Source organism: Python bivittatus, unplaced genomic scaffold, assembly GCF_059951505.1.
Source record: "Python bivittatus isolate LINGU-HERP-01145 unplaced genomic scaffold, Pbiv_v1 ctg000590_np1212, whole genome shotgun sequence".
Classification (NCBI taxonomy): domain Eukaryota; kingdom Metazoa; phylum Chordata; class Lepidosauria; order Squamata; family Pythonidae; genus Python; species Python bivittatus.
The window spans coordinates 26,363,906-26,384,671 of record NW_028277086.1 but is presented as its reverse complement, the minus strand read 5'-3'; the positions used below and the strand labels follow the sequence as shown (position 1 = coordinate 26,384,671).

General features: G+C 38.6%; 1 protein-coding gene across 1 annotated transcript in view; it reads right to left on the bottom strand.

Annotated features, from left to right (window-relative positions):
• MMP16 (matrix metallopeptidase 16) overlaps positions 1–20,766 on the bottom strand; it is a 173,669-nt gene that overhangs the window by 11,153 nt on the left and 141,750 nt on the right. The window contains exon 8 of the mRNA XM_088149148.1: positions 5,771–5,921. Within this exon, the coding sequence (XP_088005274.1) occupies positions 5,771–5,921 (151 nt within the window). The remainder of the gene's footprint in view (positions 1–5,770; positions 5,922–20,766) is intronic.

Here is a 20,766-nt window from a genome sequence, read left to right as displayed (position 1 = left end):
AAATCACAATAATTCAAGAGGTGTATAAACACAAACCTCTGCCTCCTGCTTTAATTGAATAAACTTAATGGGATTCTTGCAACTGTCAACTAATCTGTACCCGGTCTACAAATAATTAAAAAAAAAAAAAAGATTTATACAGTGGTTATGCTCTTGCATTTCTTCTGGTCCTTGTCCACTACCATGATGTCTGGTTGATTGGCCAGTACCTGCCTGTCCGTTTGGATCTGGAAGTCCCACAGGATCTTAGCCCTGTTATTCTCCATGACCTTCTGTGGAATCTCCCATCTGGACTTGGGAGGGTCTAGCCCATACACTGTGCAGATGTTCCTGTACACAATGCCAGCTACTTGGTTTTGCCATCCACTGTTCCTGCCTGCATCTTACACCCTGCCATTATGTGTTGGATTATCTCTGAGGCCTCCCTGCACAGTTTGCACCTTGGATCCTGTCTAGTGTGGCAGACCCCTGCTTCTATGGATCTGGTGCTTAGTGCCTGTTCTTGTGCTGCTATGAACAGTGCCTCAGTGCTGTTTTTTAGTCCAGCTCTTTCCAGCCACTGGTAGGATTTCCTAATGTTAGCCACCTACTAGCTATCTGTCGATGGTACATCTCATGCAGGGTCTTGTCTTGCCGTAGCACTTCCTCCCATGTCTGCTGCAGCCTTAGATATTCTCTCAACAGCTCATCTTCAGGTGCCATCTTACTGATGTACTCCTGGATGCTCTGTGTTTCATTCAGGACACTCCCCAGATCCCTCCCACCCTCTTTCCAGCTGGTGTACAGTCTCTGGGTGTTAGAATTGGGTTGGAAACCTCCTACATTGTGAGGAGCTTCTGTGTCTTCACATCAGCAGCCTCCATTTGGCCAGCTTCTGTGTCTTCACATCAGCAACCTTTGGCCAGCTCACTTTACTGGCAGGGTAACTGATGACTGGCAGGGTGTACGTGTTGATGGTGTGGATCTTGTTCTTCCCATTGATCTGGCTCTTCGGGACCTGGCTTATCCTTTGGTGGTACTTGGATGTTGCTGCCTTCCTTGCCTCCTCATTGTGGTTCACATGTGACTGTGGGATACCAAGGTACTTGTAGCTGGTCTATATGACTCTATGTGGACCGCTGGTAGTTCCACCCCATCAGTGTTAACTACCTTCCCTCTCTTTACTACCATCCGGCCACATTTCTCCTGTCCAAATGACATCCCAATATCCTCACTGTAGATCCATGTCAGGTGGATCAGTGAATCGATGTCTCGTTCACTCTTAGCATACAGCTTGATGTCATCCATCTAGAGGACATGGCTGATGGTAGTTCCACTCTTGAACTTGTATCCATATCCAGTCCTTGTGATTATCCGGCTGAGGGCATTCAAGCCTATACAGAACAGCAGCGGGGAAAGTGCATCACCTTGGTATATGCTGCACTTGATGGCTACTTGTGTGAGCTGTCTTGAGTTGACTTCCAGTGTTGTCTTCCACAGTCCCCACCTGAGTTCTTGAGGAAGGTCTTTAATGTCCCGCTTACTTTGTATAGCACCAGACATTCACAGATCAATGTATGTGGCACTGAGTCATAGGCCTTCCTGTAGTCAATCCAGGCTGTGCTCAGATTGGTCTGTCTAGACCTTGAGTCTTGGGTGACTGCTCTATCTATGAGCAACTGGTTTTTTGAGCCTCTAGTGTTGTTCCCAATGCCCTTCTGAGCTGTGCTCACATATTGGCCCATATGGTCCTATAGCTTGGTGGGTATGATGGTTGATAGGACTTCCCATGTTGTGAGGAGGCAAGTTATTGGCTGGTAGTTGGATGGTGTTGTTCCCTTGTGGGGGTCTTTCATGATCAGCACTGTCATTCCTTGTGTTAGCCATTCTGGGTGGGAGCCTGCTGCTAGCACCTGGTTCATCTGTGCTGCTAGGTGTTCATGCTCTGCTGTCAGTTTCTTTAGCCAGTAGGTGTGGATCATGTCCAGGCCAGGTGCCATCCAGCTCTTCATGTTCTTGACCCGCTGTTAGATGTCTGCTACTTTGATGGTGGCTGGTTCCTGTTCTGGGAGATTCCTGTGGTCTGCTCTCAGGTCCTGCAGCCACTTTGCATTGTTGTTATGTGTCCTCTCTTTCTTCCATATGCTCTTCCACTACTGTTCATTTTCTGCTGTTGGTGGCTTTGCTATTATTACTGTGTTGTTGCATTGCAGTTGGGAGTACACCTTGGATGGTTCTTTGGAGAACAGGGCATTTATCTTCTTGGCCTCTGCTTCTCTAGTGTATCTCTTTAGCCTGGTAGCCAGTGCTGTGAACCTTTGTTTAGCAGTGTCTAGGGTTTCAAATGGAGTCACGCCCTTGTAGTTTTTTCAGTAGCTGAGTCTTATCCTTAATCTCCACACCTTTCTATAGCTCCACCAGCTGACTAACTTCTCTCTGAGTTGCCCTGATCTTAGCCTTCAACGTCATTTTATGGGGTGGGATGGGGTGGGGTATGAACTGTGCTGTTCTTCTTTATCATGTAGTGAAGCATCTCCAGGATTACAGCAGCTGTAGCATATACCAGTTCACTGGTTTGAGTTATGGTGGTAGTACCGATTGTTATGAGGGCTGTATTGGCATCTTCTAGCATACTATCTGATAGTATTTCTCCACTGAGCCTTGGTAATTGGTCTCAAAGGTTGACTGTAGCTAGTTTATCCATGATCTTATGCCTCATATCAGCTGCTGTGCTCTGCAATGGAGGGGGTGGCAGTGATATCCAGCTTCAGGTGTTGGCTACACATCCAGTTGTTCTTCTGGGTCTTCTTGAGTCCAGGATGTAATATGTAGTTGGTCTATCTCAAATTGTGAGAGCAGCTTCCTCTCTACTATATTGACGCTTTGGGTAACTAGCTGTTTCTCAATTAGTGTGGGTGTAAATCTTTTGTCCATCCATAGTTCCCTCATACCTTTCATATATCCCCTCTCATTAGGTCTACTATTATAGTAGCATTCCATCAATTCCAGGTTCTCTTGTCTTGTCCATGTATGGTTTGTTCCAGTAGGCCACTTATTGTCAGATTGTCCTGGTTCCCCAACATCTTGCATGGACCTTGTTAATCTAGGGGACATCTGAGCCAGCGTGACTCCCTTAGCTTGTGTCACTCTCATAACCAAGATAGGTAAATGAAGCATTAGGGGATGTTTGCCCAAGGACCCCTACTGGTAAGGTAGGTACCAGCCAGGATTCAAACCCTGGTTGTAGTTAGAGTGCCACTAGATAGCATAGTAGAGTGCCCTGTCGAAGGGTGGCACTCTAACTACTACTCTATCCAGCTACTATATACTGTATATACTGTTGTGTTGAAAGGCTGTGTGGCACATCCAATATGATCTCCAAAAAGTGGTTCAGAACACATGGGAATTCAAATGCACCACCTCTCTTCAATGTCTTAAAGCAGATACATCTTTTCCCAGGATCACGTGGAGGCAGCAGGAAAAGATGTTGCTACTTTACGGTATTGCAGATTGGTGCTACATTCTGTGCCCAACACTTTCCTCAGAGACTGAAGTCAAAATGCTACCCAGCAATACTGTATGGTTTCTCAGGTGTATGTTCCTCCTGGGAGATTATAACACCTTTTCACAGCCTTTGCAGGAAGACAATTTTCCTCCTTTGACTTTATTATCACCTCTTGCCTGACTCTTTCATGCCTACCAAATCATCACTGCTAAAGAAGCAACAATGGGTTGTCCTCAGTTCAGAAAGAACTCTGTAATAGGCTTATATGTGCAATTAAAACCAGTGGGAGAATTCAACTCTACATTACATTAAGGAGGGAAAAAAAGGTGATATAAGCAATATGTGTTGAGAAGCTTAGCGTGATATGGGCTTATTCCCACTGGTGGTCAATATCCTGTAATAGCTCAATTATCTTAACATGGCTCCTATTTTTCAATCTGCTCCTTATATACTGCATTGCATTTATGACCTGCTGGGTCTCATAATGCTTGTTATGGCTCTAAAGAGTAACCTTTCAACAGAAGTTTTTTTTCTGTACTTCCTTCCTTCCTTCCTTCCTTCCTTCCTTCCTTCCTTCCTTCCTTCCTTCCTTCCTTCCTTCCTTCCTTCCTTCCTTCCTTCCCTTTCTGTCTTTTTTTTTTTTGACATAGTTTTTCTCTCTTTCTCTTTGTCACTTATAGTATCTTTTTAAACAGACCTTGACTTTGTAAAGCTGCCTATGGAAAACATCAAATCTATTATACCCTGAATCTCAAACATGCAACAGGACGCCTGCCACTTAAATAGTCCCCAAAGCCTGTGGATTGAAAATTGTTCAGTTAAGTATATACTTAAAATAATATTCTCATCCATAAGAGGCAAATGATAGGACAGCTTTTGTTCACAGTAGAAGCTGATCGCAATATGCTTAATGCATTTCAGCTTCCAAGATGCTGCCTGTTTTCCTTCCCCACATCTGTACACTCTGGAGGAAAGGCTCCATTTCTAAACAAATTGGATTGCTATGCTTTTAATATAATGATGCAAGTCCAACTCAAACAGGAAAATAAAATGAATATGATTGTTGAAAGGAATGCAAGAAAAGTTTGACCAATGTTGAGGCAAGAAGGTATAATGGAGAACTGCACCAGCAAGTATTCCAAAGTCAACAGACAATTTATATAAGCACATCTAGTATAACTAAATTGACTTATTCTTTATTGTTCAATGCCTGAGCAACTGATAGAGAGAAGTCAACTGAAAAAATAGGCAATCTGGGACAAACTTTGACCTAATTGAAGAACTTCCTATGTTACTTTGGAAGCAAATTAATGGCATATCCATGCTGCCAGGTTGCCCAGTCATGAGTACAGGATCATGATTACAGATCACCAGTGACTCCTGTAGGGCAGGAAAGGACACTGATGTCTTCCTCTTACCTCCAGCCCATGCAAATGCAATTCCCATCCATGTTTTCTTGTCCCAATGTGAAAGTAGCACTTTCCTCTACTGCTGCTGCCTGGTGTGCCTACTGTGCTTTGCTTTGTTCTAGGCAAACCTTTGTAGTTTTATTGGCTATCATGCAAAGGCAGGAATCCCAGTTTTTCCTCAATAAGATCTACTGCAGCTTCTATTACAGATCTTTCTGCTATAACACTTGCTAGATATGCAGAATGTCCCCAATTCAGTTTGAAACCTGGCAGAAATATGTTGTTGTGCGTGTGAATTTTTAATTAGTATTTTTCCTTCTCTGAGCTACCTACTTCTTCACTTGCCTTCCATCACTGATGCACTGGTGAATTTACTAAACAAAGAAATGTCCAGCAAAAAAGTAGGTAGATAAAAAAATAATTAAAAAACAGCAATACATTTCTGCCACATTTCACACTGGGGAAACTTCAAGTGTTATAAGCACTAAACCACTAAGACCTATAACAGAAGCAGCAACAAACCTTCTTGTAGAAAAACTGAGAAAATACAACAAAGGAATTTTTGTTATAAAGCTGGGTATTTGGCCTGGATATATGTGCAACTGAAGCTTCAACTTTATATAAAATTAATTTCACTATGCATATTTATATATTTATATTTGCTTGTATATATGTAAATCTCAACTGCACAATCCTCAATACCAAAATGATAATCATTAGTGTTGCATTGTTTTTGTAATAGCTATTTATTAAATAAATAAATGTTCCACATGTGATACTTTTTTCAATATGCATTAACATTAAGAATGAAGGAGCATGACAAGCCATGTATAGATGCCATAAAAATGATTGTTCCTTCCAGAATGAATATACTAACCTCTCTCCTTTGAAGAAGTAGGTTTTCCCAACATCCTCCCACCAAATTGCTGAATCAATACCATGAGGAGGAATACCACTTCCTAATGATATCAAATCATGAGGATACCCTGGCTGGAGAGTGGTATCCTTGAAGACCCAAAACTTGTTACCTGTGCAAGAAACAGAACAAAAAAACATATTAGTCTCTTTAACCCCACTTCCCACTTTGAAGGGTTCTGCAGGGCTATTCTCTCTCTCTCTCTCTCTCTCTCTCTCTCTCTTTCTCTCTCTCTCATCTATATGAAGCTACTGGGGGAAGTTATCTGTCGACACATGGGAAGTTATCATCAGCATGCTGATGATACCCAATTATATATCTCTGCCGTGGGCCAACAAAGTGATGCTGTTGGTTCTGTCCCAGTGTCTGGAGGCTGTGGAGGTCTGGATGGGAAAGAACTAGGCTCATCTAAACCCTGGTAAGACTCTGAGGCTCTGAGTTTTGAGCCTCCTCCCTGACTCATTGACTTTCCATCTTTATCTCTGATGGGGTAGCACTCCTCCAGGCAAAGTTGGTGTGCAACTTGGTGGTCCTTCTGGACTCCTTCATGAAGCACAGGTGGCAGCTGTGGCTAGGAATGCCTTTGCATAGGTTCATTTTATGCACCATTGTGACTGTTCATGGACCAGGAGGTCCTACTCACAGTAACTCATGCCTTAGCTACCTGCTAGTTGGATTACTGTAACATACTCTACATGGGGCTTGAAGAGCTGGTTCAGAATGCAGTGGCACAGGCAATTCTGGGAACTTCTCAATACACCCAGGCAATATATCTGCTCCATGAGTTGCACTGGATCCCAGTGGACTTCCAGATGCAATTCTAGGTACTGCTTGTCACCTATAAGGCCCTACATGGCACGGGACCAGGACTATCTCTCTCCAGTAATTTCTGTTTGCCCCAGAACTGGCAGGGTTGGCATGCCCCAGGTCCACCTGATCAGGAAATGTCATCTTGTGGACCTTGTTTTGTTGATTTTAATTCTCTATGCATCACCCAGAATCACTGTTATGAGATGGGTGGCTATATAACTTGTTTAAATAAATAAATAAATAATCAATTGTAAGAATGTCCAACAGGCACTATCTAAAACTGCACAACTTTTCTTTGTAGTTGACTAAAGAAATATTTAAGGATCTCATTTCAATTTTATTAAAACATTGGTAAATTTAAAAATGTGAATATTTAAAACACATATTCATGCACTTGCAATTCCATCACACCCTGAATATGCTGGAGAAATCTGAACAGAAATTCTGACTAAGAAGCTGAAATATGATTTTCACCAGAGTCCAAAGTGTTGCCTTCTTGTAATGGCATAAATAGGATAAGGACTAAGTCCAAGCCACAATACATGGATGGGGTAGAGTCCCTGGCTATATGGCTACTGAGCTACATCTGCCTTGATGGATCATAGCTTCAGCAGGCTCTTGTAGTTTGAACCTGCAAGATCCTGCAAGTTTCCATGAAATGAACAGCTTTGCCAAAACATGTCCATCTTTAGAATTCCACTTATCTCCAGCAGCCGAAATCTCTGCTGATGCTGCACCAACTCAGAAGCAAGGTGTCAGTTTATAGGTCAGACATGCTCCAATTGCATGCCCTTGGATATTTTTCCCATACCTGTTGCTTTAGAAACTGACAAGTATAAAAATGGGACCCCATATATCCTTCCTTATGTTTAGCAAGTTACTTAGGCAGCCTTGCTGCATGAACACATATTCACCCTTAGGCACTGTTTTCTATCAACAGTTTGAAATGAAATTTTGTTTCTCCCTGTAGACTAAGGATCAGATCTGTGCAAGAGCCATTGTGACAGAAAAACTTGAAAATTATTTGTTTGTTTTATAGATTTTCCACAGTAGTATTCAGTAAAGGATAAAAAGGAGAATGCAAGGAGGAGAGGAAGGGGAGAAAAAGGCCTGATCTCTTCTCTTTGTGATTTACAGCATCTCTTTTTATTACACATTTAATTAAGAAATAGGATGAAACTTCATTCCTCCCCATGTAGAGTAAATCTTTCATCAATTTCTTTATCATCCACTTCAAGCCTATTATTGCTACATTCTACAAATACATGCTTCTTATTCAAGAAAACAACATCATCACTCAAGGGCCTTCTCTCCAAAGAGTTTTGTTATACCCCTTTTCTTGCAGATGACAAACTCTGTATTTGGAATACCTAGCTTTATTTGCACGTCTTTGTAGTATAAGATTAAATGGAAGAAAAAAGGAAAGGCACAATAACATCCACTACAACAGAGGTAAACAGCATTAGGTGGCCTATTAAATCACAATATAGTTTTCTTTTGCTGCACTTTGAGTAAGGGAAAACAATTCACCTTGTGGAAAGAAGCAGGCCACATTCAGAAGTCTTTTGTTTTACATCACAAGCATCTTCGAAACATAGTCCCGTTCCAAAAATGTTATTTCAGTACAGCATAATCACATTTGGGGTGGGGGAGGAGAAGCTTTAATAAATATCAATTTCAGGTCAAGGATTTTCTAGTCTCATTGCTGCAGTTTTCTAGAGCTATATTTATCAGTAAATCTTGGTGAAGTTAACTATCAAAAGTCTCTATGAAAACCAAAACCATTTTTTCTTAAGGTCTGGTGCTGTAAATTCATTTCAAAGTAAGAAGTTGCGTCCATTTCCCAGTAAAGTGGATACTTTAGTTTCTTGTTAGCAATTTTCCTAAACTGTATACAGTTCATCTGACAATAAGTAATGGTTATCCAACTTTCTTCTAGCTGTCTTTCCTTAAATGGCATACAATCTTATATATACTATATTTTAAAATGGATGATCGCCCAATGCAATTTACTTGTTTCTAGCTTTTTGCAATGCTCTAAAACACAGCCTTATATAGTTTACTGGTATTATGATTTCTCTTATTGCTGCTATCATCATGTCCCCAAGGTTGTTTTCTGTGCCCCAACCATGGTGCTTAAAAACTTCCATTTTTGCAGTTGTGGGCAGACAATAACAAGGGAACACCGGTTTCCTTGGAATGTCCATAAAGAACATGAGTGCCCAATCCTGGTGAGGACAGCCTAAATACAGATCAGAAAGAAAAAGAAGGAAAGAAAAAAAAAACAAGTTAGTAACAACTATGAAGTTTTTAAGCACCATGGTTAATCAGGCATGGTTGGAGGAGTCAGGAGTGCAATTCTGCTTCCTGACTTTCTTAAGGGGCACAAGAAACAACCTGATAATGCTGTGATATAGGTGGAAGAGATGGGGAGGAAATATTTCAGCTCATTTTTGGCCTTCTAGGTGGGTTCAGTTCAGTTTAGTTTATTACGGTCTCTGACCAGTACAAGTGGCGATTCCATAAAAGTATACACACTGAGTCTCAGAAGTGAGGAACCACCTAAAATAACATAGATTTGAAGTTACAAATTTCAATTAGTATTAAAATACATTTCTATCACAAACTAAATGAGCTCCTTAATCAAAATTAAATACAATCTTAATAATTTATATTATAATGACTATTTTGTTAGATATAAACATATGTAAAAGTAAATATAATATGTCAAATATGATATATATACAACTAAGAGTTATTACAAAGGGTACGTTACTGCAATTTCCCAATCATAATCTGATGGATCTTCACTGCAGCTGCACAGAACCTGGCTACCTGCACTGTAACAACTGGCTGTTCATCTATAAGTAGCATTTTCATATAATCTGTATCTTTATGCCCAGGATATTTGTTGATCGAGGGTAAAATTAATTTCCTCTGGAGCTCTTTATAAAGAGGACAACGAAGGAGAACGTGGTCTGTAGTTTCTACCTCTCCAGTGTCACAAGAGCACTGCCTTGCAGCTAATGGAATTTTTTTATATCTGCCATCCAGCGCTGCAGAGGGGAGAGCATGGCTTCGAGCTAAGGAAAAAGCTTTCCGATGACTAGGAATGCCAAGCTGAGTAAGGTAGTTAGCAGCAGTGATGATAAATTTGCTATACACAGCAGATAGGAAGTAAGGAGCCTTCCCTAAATCCGCTTGTCGCTCTATGTCCTTTGTCCTTTGCTTCAAGGCCAATTTTGCCTGTTCATATTCCATCCTCAGAATCAGAGCTGTGGAAAATTCTAGTTTTGAGAGACTAAGTTCAATGTCCTTTTTCCAAGAAGGTTGGAAATTGTCTCAAAAGATAAGTGACACTAAACGTTGAGGATAATACTTGAGCTTTAGCCAAAGGTTCAGGGAAGCTAGGCGAACTCTTACCTCAACTTTTATCATGCCTACTTCCAGTTGAAGATAAGCATTTGGCACACATCTGGGCATTTGGAGGACCACTCAGATAAATTTTGATTGCACTCTTTCCAGGGATGTAATACATGAAGTTGGACAGCCAATGAAAGTCACTTAAAGAAGCTGGGCTAATGACTTAGCCTGGAAGAGTTTAAGAGCTGCTAGTACATAGTATCCTCCTTTGTGCCATAAAAATTTTAGGATAGCGTTAGCTGACCTTTGTCCAGAATCGGCAGCATAATCACAGTGGGCTTTCGTCAATCCACTAGCATGCATAACTACACCTGAGTACTTGAAGCTAGTCACTTGCTCTATTCTGTGTCCGTTTATATCCCAGGGATGGAATTTTGGCCTTTTGGTGAAGGCCATGATCTTGGTTTTCTGATAATTTATTTCCAGCTGATTGTTAGTACAGTACTGGGCCAATGTTCTCAAAGCTCTGTTGAGGCCTATAGGTGTCCTGGAGAGTATAACGGCATTGTCTGCATAAAGCAGCAAGGCAATACTTTGGTCCCCTAATTTGGGGGTATGAAAATCTGGGTGATTTAGACATCTTATCATATCATTAATATAAAAGTTGAAAAGTAGAGGAGCCAAAATACAACCCTGTTTCACCCCCTTTTGTACTTTAACCAGCTTTGAAAGGGACCCATGCCTGTTACATCTGGCCTTAAGGACCATATTGGAATATAGAGCACGAATTAAATGGAGGAGCCTACTCTCTATTGAAGCAGCTTCCAGCTTCTCTCACAACTTGGTCCTAGATACAGCTGCCTTTAGGTTTATAAAGGCAGCACACAGTGATGTTATCTTGTTGGTACAATATTTTTCAATCAGATGCTAGAGAACCAAACATTGTTCAATAGTTCCTCTACCCTCTCTGAAGCCAGCCTGCTCGTCCACTATCAAATTTCCCCGATCCAACCAATCCTTGAGTTTTCTTTGAAGATGTCTAGCGTAAAGCTTGCTAATTATGTTTAGTAGACTAATAGGCCTGTAATTTGCAGGATCATCTATCTTCCCTTTTTAAAAAATTTGGACCATAATGGCCAAGCCCCAAGCCCCTGGGACTCGCCCCGTATTATCAATATACTGTAGGTAAAAGGTGATGCTAAAATTGGAATCCACCATTCTACATTATTCTTTAATACTTCCGCTGGGATAAAGTCCATCCCCGGAGCCTTCTCTTTTCTGAGTTGTCCAATAAGAGACTTAATTTCTGACACCAATACTGGAGGCCGCTCAGTTAAGCCTTCATTCATTTGTGTTGGCATCTCATTATTGGGATCCTCATACATCTTCTGAAAATGGTATTCTCAAACTTCAGATGATATGTGAGAGTCTAAGCTAGTAGAGGATCTAGCCATCTGATAGGATAGTAGTTGCCAGAAAAGGGTGGAGGCCTTCTAGGTGTGTTTAAGGATTGGAATGAAAGCATTTTAAGATCTGCAATAAAATCCTTAAAAAAGTACTGATTGTTTTCAGTCTTTTTTTAAAACTTTGGAGGAGTTTGGAAGGCAAACTAATTCCACTTCTCCCAGGCTGAAATGAAACCCCTAAAATGTGACTCTTGCTGCCAAATGTTGACAATTTAAGCTTAAGAATAGCTTATATTGCTTGGAATAAGCCAAACCAATCTGTGGGTTGTCCATCTCTATCTTAAAATAAAAAAATAAAAAATAATTGTACACCACCCAGAGTCACTTTTATGTGAGATGGATGGCTATATAAATATGACAAATATAAATAGATAGATAGATAGATAGATAGATAGATAGATAGATAGATAGATAGATAGATAGATTGATTTGTGGTAGGTCTTTCATGTCCATTTAGGTTCATGTCAGAACCTAAATAATAGACAAGGTCTTTTCCACCCAAGACCTCACTTTAATTTATAATGACTCACCCACTTTCATTCCCACAGAGGCTTCATCTACATTGTTTTCTTAATCTGCTCTACCCTGTCCCTCCCTAGATGGATACACTGACCTTGATTTCAACTCACTGTAGTCTAATGTTCTGAGCATGCATACATTCTTTTTCTACATTATTTAGGAAATAATTTTTAAAAACACAAGGCTTTGTTTGGGATCATACAGTATATAACAGAACCTATGTTTTGATATACGTTCTTTCTTTTAATTATAAGCTGTCAAGAGTCATTGAGGAGTTGGGTGGCCTTGAAATTAAATTAAATAAACAGACAAATGGCCGGAAAACTGGACTGGTGAATCTCAAAGTCCATGGATCCTTTGATTTGGATATGGGTGTTATTATCTCAGGAAAATTCATGCTGCAGATGTTCATATTGCTATTCCCTGTGCTTGCGCTTGAACCCAGTTGCTCCTTAATCAGCCTCTGTCCCTCTGTATTCATCTCTAGGTTGCTGCTGGATTTCAGGAACATGGCTGTTTTATTTCTTGATCTGTAAAGTGTACGACTCATTCTAACATATGTAAAATCATGGAAGTAGAAAAGTCTTGTTAACCATCCATTATAGAAGCATCAAATGTTATACAGAGTAAATTGTATAATTCTGCTCATGCCTTTTCTTCTGCTGTTCAGCTCTAAAAGGTTTAAACTCTAAGAGGTAACTGGATATATCTTACTTTGAAACTGGTGGGCAATGTCAACAGTAATTATTTATTTGCAAGTTTTCTCTTGGGCTCAGACTGAGATATATTATGCATGCACTAGATAAAGGGCTTATTTTGCTGCAGCTGTCAACATTACCTGTAGTGCAGACTATATACAAGAAACCCAAACATGACTGAAGCTTTTCTTTTAAAGAAAAGTTTATTTCTGCCTCTTAAGCGCAAGAAGTCAAACCAGACAAATTTCAGTTGAAGGATGAGGTCATAAATAGAGGGCCACATTTTAGATGAGTTTGAGTAAGGAAACTGAGCAAAAGCTTTCAAAGTCAGAACTGAATGATAAATAGGATTTTAAGATAAAAAAGAGTCCAAAACTGAACTGAAGTTAAAGAATGAAATTGGGCCCAGTTCAAACATTATGTCCCTTTGTGGAGGCTGTCAAACAACATTTCTGCTAGGTGGGTTCTGTGTGAGACAGATCATAAACTTTGTATGATTCCTTCTTTTGTGAGGCAAAATGAATATGCGCAGTGTGCAATTGTTATGCATTTTAGCTTTCAACTTGCATTATTATATGCACTCACATACATATACATATATTCTCCATAAAAAAGTCCAAAACATTTTCTCCACAGTATAAATTTAATGTTGAAAAGCACAAAAGGTTGCCATTTTAAAAACAACCAGAATCCATGTATCTGATCTGAAAGGTAGATTTAAGAAACATTAATTTGTAGAATGCATAAATTAACTCTCAGTTTAATTTTAGTAGAATAGTGCAAACAGACCAGGTGAGTACAAGCAACTAGCAATTATTCCTGGCCAGAGTTACTATTCAAGCTGTATAATAACAGAAAAAAAGTACCTGGCTAGGCTACTATTTTTGCTATATAGTAAGTATTGGCATGGTTCATTTCATTCTGTTGTGTCACTTTCCCAGATTTTATAATTGGGCATTATTTGACTCTTATCCATGTCCTGTCTGTAGATTTTATCTTTCAAAATGTATCTGTCAGCAATGGGATCAATAGTGTTGAGAGTATTGGCAGCTGGGGTATGAATTTTGCTACAACTTTTATTTCGCTGCATTTGGCTTGGTACAAGTTTTAACACGGCAGATGTCTTTGACAGTTCACTTTTCGCGCTGCTTAAATTCTTTGTCACACTAGAAAGAACTTCACAATCTGTATCTCTAACATTTAAAAAGCAGTCACATACTTCTATAGCATTCCTTGTTTCTATTCAGCAGAAAAAGCCACCCTGAATGAAATAAAAGAAGGTTACTATCTTTTAAGCAGTTATTCCTATCATACCACTTACCTGAAGAATGTTTGAGCAATCTGCCCATAAGGTAGGAAGTTATGTCATATGAAAGTTTAAAAAAAAAAGAAGACTTTACTAAGAGGCATATACTTTCAAGTGAGCTGTTAATTTTATTGATTTAGTGAGATGACATTTGCTAGTAAATACACATGTATACCTTCTACAGAGAAAATATCTTTACTTAATAAATACATACTTTATGTGTAGGTCATCCCAGCCTTCATATAATACTTGAAGAAAGCCTATGCAGAAAGGACTTATTAAAAAATACAGTGAGCCCATGGGGTTCAAAGGATAAATGAAAATCACTACCAAGTAAGTATAAATAGACCTCTGTTGTACCAGTAAAATAATATTTATATTAAAATGTATAGCTCTTTTCCACCAGACCATTATTTCTTGAAAGTAAAAAGAATATGGTTTAATAATACTTAAAAGATGCTAGTTTCACTTATTTATGGAATTATTAGATTAGGATACACCTCTGTAAATTAGAAAGGATAAATTTATTTATATATATAAAAAAGTATTAGTTTATAGTAGAGACAAATACATAGAAAGTAGTACTTGGCCAGGTGTCTGGCCTTTCTCCCAAAAATGCCAATCTCCTAAGTCTCTTATTACTATAGTAATACATGTATTACTCCTTACTTATTACTATAGTAATACATATATTACTCCTACTACTGTAGGACATCCTCTTGAACAAAAGATTGGAATAAACCCTCAAAATAGCAAAGACATTTCCAAAAAGCTAAACATCTGGAGCTCAAAGCATCCTGATTTACTGAAAAGTCTGAAAACAGAAGATCACATCTACTGCTAAACTGCCTTGAAAGTTCTCCAAGTGCTCCCCAGAGAATGCCAAGCCAAACCAATTATACATGGAATGAACTAGGGGAATACATCCAATAGGAAATGTGTTTTGTTTTCAGCTTGGAACGAAACAATTCCACTTGAAACACTGGTATATTCTGAGCTAAGCATGTTCTGTCAGAACAAACTCAAAACAGCTTGAATCTTTGTTCTGATTAAAACGCTCAGAACACACATGTTTTGTTTTGGACTAGGAATTCCGAAACTGCCCTGAAGTAGCAAGGCTAAGCCCACAGCATAAAAGATTAGAGTCTTGACCCTCCTCTCACAAAACTCCTCTGGAGCTACACACCATAGTTCTGTCTCTTGCCTTGGTATGCAGCTTGACAGTTTTTACTGCACCACCTATTTTTTAGGGAGCACCTTAGCACATAGCCTATATTGTTGTTGTTGGATTTTTGGCAAATTAAAAGAAAAGTGAGAAAGAAAAAAAATGAAATAAATGATATAGCACCATCTCCTATTCCTGCAGCACTGAGGCCTGTGGCCAAGGAATTCAACTCCTCCTTCTCCTTTGTCTGGAGACAAATCAATCTCATAAGAGATAAAAAGAATCAGATTTTATTTTTAAAAAGGAAATGTAAAAATCCCTTTTTACCTTTAAATAGTTACATGCAAAATAATTGGTGATGGAGGAAAAAAAAAAAGGGATGATCAAATCAAAACAGCATCTTAGAAGAATCCCTAATACAAAAACACATAGAAAGATATGGCTCTGAGCAAGATGTTGCAGGCAGCCCTGTTATAAATAGGTTTCAAGTTTCATAAAAATACACAAAGACTGAGCTTGTATAGGGACAATAATCACCAGATGAAATAAATTAGACTTAAATACACTGAAATAGCAATTAAACTTAGCACAAGTTTTAGCTTCTCTTCCCCCCCCAAAAGCAGGTGTTCTGAACCTTTTTGTACTCACTGTCCCCTCATGATTACTGTTAGCTGGAAAAAAGGTGCTTTACCATCTCTATTAACTTAAACTGTATCATGTAAAGACCGTGGTCCCCCTGAAATGGTCCCCTGGGCCAAATGGACCACTTGAAAACCACTAGAATAAATGAACATTGGAATAAATATTTCCTCTTTGCCAATTTGTAACCTGGAAAATTCTTCCTGAAAATTCCAACCTTAATTAGAGATTGGGGGAGGATTTGAGTTCTACCCTGTCCTCCCACCAACCTTAGCCCACAGCATCTTGCTCTTTTTCTCTTGGAGTTCTGCTTTTTTCTTTTCCCAGAAGGACCCAAATTCCTTTTATCTAGCAAACAGGAAGAGGTTGAGGGAATCTGATTATTTCTGCATACATTGTAAAGATCATACCTGAGAGAAGATTTTGATCCAAATGCTAGGCTGGCAGATTGCCATCTGACATGAGATAATGCCAAGCAAAATGTGGATATATATATATACTGTATATATGGAATAGAGTTCTTTACCTCCATTCATTGCGAGCCCATTTTGATATTGTCTTCTATGACTGGAATACTAGGAATGACAATCATCAGTGACTATGTTTTGTTCCAAGGTCAGAACAAAGCAGTGCAAAGCATAACTGTAAACAAAATGTTGTGTTTCATATTGAGATAAGTATGCGCAAAACTGCTTTTCTGAGGTTAAAACATTTTGTATATCCCTGTCAAAGACATATGATATGCAGATATTTTTCAGTCATAGGTGAATGCAGGGAAAGATTTGGAAGTATCAGCCAGGAATATTATAAATATACTGAAAGGAAAGGAAAGGAAAGGAAAGGAAAGGAAAGGAAGGGAAGGGAAAGGAAAGGAAAGGAAAGGAAAGGAAAGGAAAGGAAAGGAAAGGAAAGGAAAGGAAAGGAAAGGAAAGGAAAGGAAAGGAAAGGAACCAGTTTGGTACTATAAATACACTTCAAGAAAAGAAAAAAATACATCTGTTCTATTATTTGTTTAGAATGACACTACTATTGTTCATTTTATGGGTTTTTTTCCCCTTCCAAATGTGATATTTGGGGAGGGGGGTGTTTTACATCTACTCTGATGGTTATACTTCCTACAAATACATTCTGGCTACCAGGCAAGATCTCAACCAGCCCATGCAATTGCTGACTAATTCCACTAATTCCAAAAAGTATAACCAAAATCAGACCCCACCATTACACAGTCAGTCCACTGGGTAGATCACACCAGAAATCAACTCCACATGAAAGTTAAAACTACTTTTGTTAAGACTGGCTATAATAGCAGAATTTTCCAAGTCTGATTGTGCTGTACCTCCTCCTTCTTATAGTTCAGTGAATTAGAGAGGTGACTGTCTGAGTCACTTCCAAATGCTATCTTGTTGTTCTGGACTTAAGAAATGTTTCAGCCTCTTTTGCCTAGGTAATCATTCCTGATATTTCTGTCAAGATCATCTTTGTTGCTCTCTACACCCACAGCCTCCTGTAAACTTTCTTCTCTCACAAAGAGCTGGTAGCATACAAGGAAATTGACATAAATGTTCCAGGCATTCAGTATAACTGGAGTAACTGCAACTTACCTCAGAAAAGTGAGGTGATACCAAGGATTGTTTGAGAAAAAGTAGAAATGGAAAGCTGTTTCATGGGGGAAATAGGGCATGGGGGAAAAAAGTAAAATAAAACATCCAAGGAAGAAGGTGGGGTGAGTAAACAGGTATAATTCCAGAAAAAAAAATTAGAGAGGTATGAAATGTGGAAAAAAATGATGACTGGAACATCAAGAGTTATGCTGTATGCCCCAAATGCAAATATTCTATGACTGAAAGATGGGGGAGCAAATAGAATAAAAAGAATTGCCTCAAAGCTGCACTAATTACTATTTGAAGACATTCCTGGGGTTAGAATCCTTCAAGTTAGGGGATGAGGAAAAATTCAAAGGTAGCCAGAAGAATTACAATTTTCAAGAGACTCCAGTACCATCTTGCTGTCTTAACAAGCCTTTAAGCTACAATGAGTCACTCATTATAACAGTTAAAGTTGAGAGTTTTCATCTAATCCCTTATTGTGCCTGTATAAATGCACCTTATTTAACAAACACTTTATAAGTAATATTCTGCATGGGTTTTCATTCCCAGTGAACAGGTTGTAATGATAAACTAGTATTTATTCAGTATGATGTATAATTTTCACATTAAGCTCAAATTAGATGCATATTTAAAGTTTTAATTTTAAGCAACAGCTGATGACTGGTGCAAAACTGAGGTGGGGGGAGAAATACAAAAAACTTCATTGCACATGCCATATTTTTGATCTTTGTGCAATTTTTAATTATGAAGGATATTTGCATGAAAACAGGAACATTGCTAATACTTCATTTCCCACCTGAATCTGTAATGTCAAATAAATCAGTATGTAACACAGATTACATGATCAGCAAGACAAGTAACTATTGCTCAAAATAACTAATTCTGATTAGAAATGGAAATAGCAGATGAGATAGCAGGGTGATAAGGTGGCACATGATCCCTGCTTCCCATCTGTAGGCACCTTTCCTCTTCTCCTAAACTTTGGAAAAATAACTGACATTTGTTGGGTTCATTCAGATGGGAGGGGGAAAGTTCATCAAGTGGCTGTGAGGAGTCATAATTTTGTCCATTAAAACAATCTTGGAAATTGTGCAATGTAATCATAGGTATAATCTAGCTATTACAGGTAGAACTAACTAATTTCTGAACCTTGGAAATCAGATCCATGATATAAAGCATCTTAAAACAGTCCAGTCTAGAGGTTGCCATTACTATCACTGCTCAGAGTCTGTAGAAATAGGTAGGGTACAGATTTCATAAATCAATAAAGTCTAAGGATTTTAACAGAGATTAGAAATGTATCCTTAGGACAAGTGTAGTTGCAAAACCCCTTAAAAAAAACTTTTTTAATGTCTACGACCTTACAAAATGTCAACATTCCTGTGAGAACATGTGAAATCTTGGGAGTAAGATAGCTGAAATCTTCTGAACTTTCCCTAACTTGCAAGATTTCACTGTTCTAATTTAAAATGTTGACTTCTGCTGCATGCAGCATTTTATCAGAAATATGGAAAATTGAATTTTACTTATTTCCTGTTTACCAAATATATACCCTACATGTCTTTCAAATGCGTCATTCAAAATTGAGACTAAGAATAATATGAAGATTTTAGGTTTTTCTAGGCCAAAATCAGTATCCTCAGCTGTATCCAAAAGGCAGTAGAGAAGAGTGGCATAAGATACTGGCAAAGGTAAAGTACCCAATAGAAAAAATACCTTTCTGTATAAATACAAGGCAATTCAATTTGGATTAAGAATATTGTATCTGGATAAGGGGGAGCTTAATTTTCTTTCTTCATATATACAGGCCTTTGGTCCAAACAACTCAAACATACAGTGTGTATGTGGGGAAGAGTTGGTTAAAAAACTTCCATGGTGGTCAAATGAAATTTTTACTGTTATATTCCAAATAGCTATTATACTCCAACATTTTATTTTTTAAATGAACAATATTTTATAGGATCATCAAATGTCATGGATTTCAGCAATCCTGTATTTAATTTTGAACCAGAATGCCAAAATTGTGTGACACCTTGTGAAAGAGAATGTTCAAAGGAGATTTCAGTATTCTCATGAATACTGAATATATTTAGTATACTCAGTGAGTTTACTAAAATCTTGCAATATTTGTGTTTTTAGTGTTTTTTTTAAAGGGTCATCTGGGCCATCATATAGAATAACGGTATTGTTGGGTCATATAGATATTACTACAGTAATCATCTTTGAAGCTTGGAAAATATGGATGATGGATTGACTCCCCAAAATTTAATAGGATTCTCATTCAGAAAAAAAAAATGATGAAAAGAACTCTCAACTATTATCAAAGCCTATGTATAAAAACCATGAGAGCGAGTTTGGTGTAGTGGTTAAGGCATCAGGGTAGAAACTGGGAGACGGTGAGTTCTAATCCCACCTGGGTAACCTTGGGCCAGTCACTTTCTCTCAGTCATAGAAAGAAGGCAATGGCAAACCACTTCTGAAATCTTGCCAATAAAACTGCAGGGACCTATCCAGGTCCTCTCCAGGAGTCAAGACTGATCCAAAAGTACCAAAAAAAAAAAAAAGAAAAGAAAAGAAAAGAAAAGAAAAGAAAAGAAAAGAAAAGAAAAGAAAAGAAAAGAAAGGTTTAAAAATCAGCAAGTACACTATAACACTGAATACCAGGAACCAAGCAATGTCTAACAGAGGGAAGAGTAACCATGGGCCATACATCATAATGCCCTCTACCTGCAAAAGATACTGACCCTTGCATTACAACTTGAAAACTTTTCTAACAAGTTCCCAGAACAAACTGAAGATATGTCTGGGAATTAGTCCTGTCATGCTTATCCCAGAAGAATTATCAGTTAGGGAGAAGGTAAAGCAACAGTGTGGGCGGTGCCTGGACAAACCAGTAGGTTCAGAGTTAACCACAAGGATGAAGTTGGGCTGAGCCATCCTACAGTAAAGCAACAGGTTTCTTCCTGCCCTTCTCCAGATGAGATATCTAAGATTAAAGATATAAGAACAAGATGGAGTAAGCATCTAAGACAGAGGTCTTACAGAATTAGGAAATCTCACAACATCTGGGCTTTTAGGGAAACACCTTAATTTTGGCATTTAAGTCTGTAGCTCCCAGCTCTTTGCTGTCAAAACTTATAGTTCTCTGGCTGATTACATGCAACCCTTTTTAGCACTCCAGTGCAGCCAGATATTCTTCCTGTAATCTTGGCTTGGTTTTGGATCTTCTATATATACCGTTGGTTTAACAAACAGATCTTGCTTACCCAGCTTTAACCTGCTTCCTTTGGACCATTGCTTCAGCCTCTTTCAGCTCCTAAGTTATTTATTGCTGCTTTAAACTACAGGTAATCCTCGACTTATGACCATTCATTTAATGACTGT